Raw genomic sequence first — 6,919 nt, forward strand, 5'->3', positions numbered from 1 at the left:
AGCAGGGCCTGCACCCCAGAGAACAGCACTTACCGGGGGACGGCAGCCTGGCAGAGTGGGCTGCCTGCTGGTCAAGAGCCAGACCCTGCTGCATAGACTGCACGCTTCCTGGAGCAGGGAGTGTGTGTGCATGTGCAGTGCACAGTGTGTGCACGTGCAGTGTGCTCGCATGCACAGTGTGCCATGCCCAGTAGAATCATAGAATATCAGGGTTGGAAGGGACCTGAGGAGGTCATCTAGTCCCACCCCCTGCTCAAAGCAGGACCAATCCCCAACTAAATCCGCCCAGCCAGGGCTTTGTCAAGCCTGACCTTAAAAACCTCCAATGAAGGAGATTCCACCACCTCCCTAGGTAACGCATTCCAGTACAATGGGGCCCTAACCCCACAAGCACTGCAGGCAGCCCAGCTGCAGCACACTCCTCCAGCTGGCAGCTCCACTGAGCGTCTCCAGCCCCTCACCTCTGTTCCCCCCGCCTCCCGTGCACTTGCTGCGGCATGAAGGGGAGCTCCAGGAGCAGGGCCAAACCAGGCAGGGGCAGCCCAATGCGTGCGAGTCCCAGGATGTCCCTGTGCCTCCAGCCGAGCTCTCTCAGGCAAGGGGCTGCGGGAAAGGGCTCTCTGAATGGGACCAGAGCCCCCTTCCCTGAGCTCATGGGGCCGCGATGGAGCCAGCGCGGAGCAGGGCGGGTAGAAGCTGAGGCCGACCCTGGCTCCTTCAGACAAAGCTCTCGTTTGTGGTGGTGAAGTGCCCTGTCCCACAAACGGAGGAGCAGCAACAGTCCTGCTTAACTCTCACATCTCTTTTTGCTCTAGGGAGGGGAGACAGCTCAGCAGGGAGCCGGCAGCGACGGTACAGGAGAACGATGCTTCTGTCCCAGGTGAGTCCTGGCAATTGGGTCTCCTCCGGGCTAGGCAGGGAGCCTCGAGGCTGAGTCCAGCCTGTCCTGCTCTGGAGACTGGGGCTGGGCAGTCTCATCCCCGCCCCGCCCCGCCCCGCCCAGCAGGGTAGTGACCGATTGCGTGTTGGGAATGGGCTGATGTGTCCATCTGGTTCCTGGCGTTCAGGTGTCTTCATGGCAGGAACCACCAGCATGGGTAGGAGTCGCTGGAAGTCTGGCTGTCCAGCCAAGTGGCGGGGCCAGGACTGAGTGGGGCCCTGGAAACTGATCTCCTCGCTTGTCTGGAGAGGAGGCCTCTCCAGGGCATGGCACAGACACTGTGGGCAGAGCTCCCAGCCAGGCCGGGCAAGCTGCTCTGTTCTGGCAGCAGCCTTGTGTAGTCTCGGGCGCTCTGATGGCCCCCGTGCGTCTCTCCCCCTGCAGCGTCCTTTGCTCTCGAGCCCCTGCAGAAGGGCGCGCTGCTCTCTGGCTGTGCTGCCTGTAGCTCTGAGGTCAGCAGCATGGATGTCCCCATCTTCATAAGCCATCTCTGGAGCACTGAACCACACACCACACCCAGGCAGTCAAACTCCCTGTTTCCAACCCCCCTGCCCCAGCAAAGTCCCTCCTGCAGCCCTCAAAGCAGCTCCACCTTACCCCACCCTCTCCCACTTCAGATCCCCAGGAGCCCGCTGAGGAGAGTGGCCACCTCGCAGCCAGAGCCAGCGAGGAGGATGGGTAAGCTGCTGCCATGTGCTCCCTGGGCTAGCTGGGGAAGGGAGCCGTGTCTAGGCGCGGGTATGGCGGAGGTGCACGGGGCTGTGCAGACAGAACAGGGCGCTGCCCAGACGCAGTCCTGAGCGAGCCTGGGGAGAAGCCGCACAGCAGAGGGCTGGCAGGGGGAGGGGGCAATGGGAAATAGCTGGGTTTAAGAAGAGCTCTGAAGCCAAAGAGGAGGGCTCTCGGCAGGGGGTGAGCTCATGGGGCCGCGATGGAGCCAGCGCGGAGCAGGGCAAGTAGGAGGAGCTGAGGGGTGGTGAAGTGCCCGTGAGCCCTCCCATGCTGGCTGGGGACGATGAGCTGCTGGCACCTGTCTGCTCCGATGGCAGCACTGACTCCGCTGCTCCAAGCTCACGCTGCGGTTCTTCCTGGTTGCAGGTACAGCCCGGACGCCAAGATCGTGCGCTTTGTGAAGGCCAAGAGCATCGGGCTGCGGCTGGCTGGTGGCAATGACGTGGGCATCTTTGTGGCAGGCGTGCAGGAGGGGAGCCCTGCGGCCGGCCAGGGGATCAAAGAAGGGGACCAGGTTCTGCAGGTACCACTGCAAACAAGGGGGCAGGGGAGGGAGAGTGTCTGGAATGAAAGTGCTGCTGCATCCCCGACCCTCCCTGCGCAAAGCGGGGTCCTCGTCCAGTGCGGCTCTTACTGTTCTTGGGAAGTGCAGGGGAGCCCAAAATCCTGGGATTGTTTCCTGGCTCAGCTCCCTATGGGCTGGGACGTCCTGTGACCGTCTCTAGCCTCCCAAACCCCCTGGCTCCCAGCAGCCCTGCACCCCCGCTAAGGGGCCTCGTCCTGTGTGGAGAGTCACCCACGAATGGAGTGCCAGGAGCCACCCTGCTGGAAGCTAATCCTGGGAGATGACCTTGGAAATGCTTCTCCCAACCTCTAGTCTAGCCCTGCCCCGGCCAGGAGCGTTCATCTCCTGCTGTGAACACTTCCAGGGGCTCGCCCAGGAGCGGTCACACCCTCTGGCCGTCCTGCAGTGCGAAAGTGCCACCCGTTGCATGTCTAGAATACCCGGAGCACGTCCGTGCTCTTCCCCGAGGCATCCGGGCCCCCCGCTCTCCTTGAAGTGTCCCCGGGTTAGTGTGCAGCGGCCGCCATCTCAGCTGGCAGCCCAGGGCTTGAACCGGGGAGCTCCCAGAGCTAAAAACACAAGCCCCTACAACTGGCGCGATGGAGCCTTGGCCCTGTAACGGCTCCTCCTCCGTGGGTTGGCCTAGAGGGGGACCCAGAACACAGACTACATAGGCTCCACCGTCTCCCTCTAGCACCTTCCAGGCAGGGATCTCCAGGCACGTCCCTCTGAACCCCCTCGTGCGGTCAGTGTGACCGACAGGGAATCGTAAGCACCAAGGTCACGGAGCTGGGAATCCTCACTCTGGGCCTCAGCTCCGGCCACTAGCCCTGCACTAGCCTGGCCCTGCGGTGCCTGAGCGCCGTCCCCGTGCAGGCCCTTCCCCTGGCCGTGTGCTGCTCCCGCCCTTGTATGGACGGGGGACGCCGGCGCTATGGCCCGTTCCTCTCTGGCAGGTGAACGATACCAGCTTCCAGAGCCTGACACGAGAGGACGCCGTGCAGTACCTGCTGTCCCTGCCGCCGGGCGAGGAGGTCGTTCTGCTGACCCAGGGCAAGCAGGACAGTAAGTGACCAACTGGCCTCCAATCTGCAGCTGCAGGGTGCTGGGGCTCGGGTGTTAAGGTCCCGCTCCAGGCTCTGGCTGGTCCTTGCCTGTGGCTGAACTGCCAATGGGCACCCACGTCTGTCCCTTGGGAGCCCGTCGTTATTCTGCCCACACGTGTTTCCTCCCCTTTCCCCTGGGAAGCTGGGCAAGAGACGAGACCAGCCTGGGACTTCCCGGAACTTGGGCTCCCCTGGAGTGCCCATGATCCCAGCTGTGCTGGACGGGCCCAGGCACATCCCCTGTTGCACTGAGCGCAGGTGGGTGGGAGTTAACCCAGCTCTCGACCGCATCCCAGAGAAACCCTCAGGTGCTGCAACACCCACTCCAAACTCTACACCGCAAGCCACTATGCCGGGGACGCTACATCAGTGCCAGCCTCCAGTGCAGATGGGCTGCACCAGCGTCCTACAGGACTGGCACCCGTGTGACACCAGGACAGCCATCTGGACCGAGGGGTGGGGCTGGTGTAGCTACACTCGCACCGGTAGGGAGACCCAAAGGGAAGCCGCATGTCCCTATGGCAGATCGCTGTCTTGGGTTGAATCCAGGCCTGGGATCTAGTCCAGGCTCTTGGTGCCCGATCTCTCTACGGGGTCCCACTCCCCCATCTAGCCTGTACCTCCCAACCAGAGCGGCCTCCTGCTTCGTCCAGCCACTCGCTTTTGTTTCCAACGTGACCTATATTGGGGTTGCTGCCCTGCACGCTCCTGCTCCCCGACCTTCATTCATGGTGGGGGGGCATCCGTCCCACCCACTGCTCTGGCCTGGGCTCTGCCCATCTCCCTGGACGCTGAGCTCACGCTCCCAGAGTTTCCATGGTTGCGAGGGGTCCATCTTCCTTCCAGCTCGGTTGTGTTGCTGATTGCTCCCGGTTTTCATGAGCCACGCTGGGGGACTCTGTTCCCTCTACGCAGACGGTCCCTTGTTCTCCACAGGGGTTTTGAGACCTGGGCAGTAAAAGGTGCTGCACAAATGCAGCCGGCCCGTCTCTCCTCCATCTTCCCTGTGTGCTGGCCCCCAAATGCCCCCTCCTCTCCTGGCCACCTTGCCCTGACGGGCCCTGTCTTGGCCTTCCCAGTCTACAGGAAGATGCTCAAGTCCAACGTGGGGGACTCGTTCCACATCCGCACGCACTTCGACTTCGAGAAGGACGCTCCCTCCGGGCTGAGCTTCACGCGGGGCGAGGTCTTCCACGTGCTGGACACCATGTACCGTGGCAAGCTGGGCAGCTGGCTGGCCGTGCGCATGGGCAGGGACCTGCAGGAACTGGACAAGGGAATCATCCCCAACAGGAGCAGGTAGGGCAGGCCGGGGGGACCGGGCCCTTGGCACGAGTCTCAGAGCGGGGGCACTGAGCCCTGGGAGCTGGGGCTGAGCTAAGGGCACCGGAGCCACTAAGGGAGTGTGGGGGGACGTCCTCCAGTGTGGATTGCAATAACCTCCCCACTCCGAGGCACCTGCAGCCGAGAGCCCATTGAGGGGCCCATGACGCTCCCATGGCGGGCAGTCGTCAATCCAGCTTTCTGCCCTGGGCAGCGACAGAGCAGCCGGGCCAGCAGGCAGGGCCTGGGCAGGTGGCTGCTTTGGGGCCAAGAACCCGCCAGCCCCACATATGCTGTCCTGAGCTGCTCTGCCTCAGTGTAATGCCGGCCACCCACCCTACCGTGGAGGGAGGCCCGTGCTCCTCTGGGGCAGAGAGAGGAAGCTCTGTCCCTGCATGGCCTCCTTGGAGGAAGCATAGTCCAGTGGTAGCCCTGGGAATCTTGGCTCTGCCACAAAGTGGTCACGTTCCAGCTCTCTGCCTCCGTTTACCCAGCTGTGAAACGGGGACAATGGTTTCTTCCTGGGAGGCAGTGGGGGTTGTTTGCAGGGCAGCCTGATGCCCTAGGATTGACGGAGCTGCGGCACAGCACCCTCCTGCCACGCCTGCAAGGTTAGAAGGGGCAGGACTTGCGCCCTAGCACTGCTGGGCCATTGCTCCTGTCGTGCCGAGGCGGAAATCCAGTGACCCAGGCCGTGTGCCCTGCAAGGAAATGCACCCTGGGTCTCGCTGCACGGGGCTCTGCGGCTTAGAGCGTCTCTCTGCCCCCGGCATGGCTCCTGGGATAACCATACTGAGTGCTCGCAGTGTCTGCTGCTCGCCAGCCCCTCCCGGCAAAGGGGGGCACCAAGGGAGGAGGTGAGTTGGTATCGGCCCCTGGAGGGGATCCCAGGCGCCCTGGTCGCGGTGCTGGAAACGCTCGTCAGCACTGGACCGTGGGGCACGCTGGCTGTGCCGGAGCAGGGACAGTGAGGTGGTTGGTTCGGGGGCGCCCCGCGATGCTTTGGGGCTCTCGATGCTGACACTGCCTCCCCCCCTGGTGCAGGGCTGAGCAGTTCGCCAGCTTGGAGTCCGTCCTGAAGGCCACCTCCGTCGCCAGCTCCTCCGGGGCCCGGGCCGAGTTCTGGAAGCTGCGGGGCCTGCGGGGGGCCAAGAAGAACCTGCGGAAGAGCCGCGAGGACCTGTCGGCTCTCACCAAGCAGGGCCACTATCCACCCTACGAGAGGGTGGTGCTGCGGGAAGGTGGGCGTGGCCACCAGTTCAGGGGAGCGGTGCTGGGGGGCTGATCCTTCAGGCCTGGGGGCGGGAGCGATTGGCCTGTGCCCTGGCCCAGGAGGCTGGCTGCTGCTGGCCTGTCCATGTGAGGGGGGCCCTGCACTCCCTGGTGGCCCACTGGGCTGGGCTGTCCCCTGGGAGGCGTTGCCCCAGGCCCTGCCCGTGCATGGGTAGCTGCTTTGCACGCCTGCTCTCTGCTGAGATGGGGGGTCCCCTGCCTGGAGTGCACTTGGGGCCTGCTCCTCACCGTGCCTTGCCCTTTGCAATGGCCGGGGGGCAGGGTTGGTATCTTCGTGGGACCTGCTACCCAGTGGCCAGACAAACAGGCTGGGAAGCTTCCTCAAAAGCCAAGCTGAGCTGCCTGACTCTGGGCCTAGGGATGAGGCTGCCGATTCTTCCTCCCCCCGGCTAACCGAGGGCCGGTCGCTCACCCCTCGGGCGTTCCAGTCAGCCCCGCCAGCCCGCCGGAGCCGGGCCCCTCCCACAGGCTGAGACCTGGCAGCCTAGGCAGGGATCACGTGGAAGCGGCAGTGGCACAGGCGGTAGCGGGGAGCACGCTGGGCTGACCCTGCAGCCGTGGCGAATGCTGAGAAGCTGGACACTCCGACAGCCTGAGGCCTCTGGCATCTCTGGTCCTGCCGCTCGCAGCCATCCCCTGGGCCCATCTACGCCCAGCCTGGGAGGCAGAGGGCCCGTCCCTGCCCGTTACAGGTCGCGGTGGCACCGGGGCGGGGGGCCTGCCCGAGGCTTGCAGCGTTTCAGTCAGATCTCGTGTCCCACGTGGTGCCCGGCTCGCTGAACTCTCCTCTCCCCGCAGCCAGCTTCAGGCGGCCAGTCGTGATCCTGGGGCCCATCTCGGACATCGCCATGGAGAAGCTGAGCATGGAGCTGCCTGACGAGTTTGAAATCGCCGGTAAGCGCAGCCGGGAGCGTCCGACGGGCCCTGTCCTGGGATATTCCGTGGGGATTGCAGGGCTCC

At 64.2% G+C, this 6,919-nt stretch overlaps 1 protein-coding gene across 1 annotated transcript in view; it reads left to right on the forward strand.

Moving 5' to 3' along the window:
* The window catches only part of TJP3 (tight junction protein 3), a 38,657-nt gene that overhangs the window by 10,283 nt on the left and 21,455 nt on the right, over positions 1–6,919 (forward strand). The window contains exons 8-14 of the mRNA XM_026655083.1: positions 816–880; positions 1,558–1,618; positions 2,039–2,195; positions 3,194–3,302; positions 4,423–4,642; positions 5,711–5,907; positions 6,758–6,853. Coding sequence (XP_026510868.1) covers positions 816–880; positions 1,558–1,618; positions 2,039–2,195; positions 3,194–3,302; positions 4,423–4,642; positions 5,711–5,907; positions 6,758–6,853 — 905 coding nt within the window. The remainder of the gene's footprint in view (positions 1–815; positions 881–1,557; positions 1,619–2,038; positions 2,196–3,193; positions 3,303–4,422; positions 4,643–5,710; positions 5,908–6,757; positions 6,854–6,919) is intronic.

Source organism: Terrapene carolina, unplaced genomic scaffold (genome assembly GCF_002925995.2).
Source record: "Terrapene carolina triunguis isolate 2854851 unplaced genomic scaffold, T_m_triunguis-2.0 Scaffold194, whole genome shotgun sequence".
Taxonomy (NCBI): Eukaryota; Metazoa; Chordata; order Testudines; family Emydidae; genus Terrapene; species Terrapene triunguis.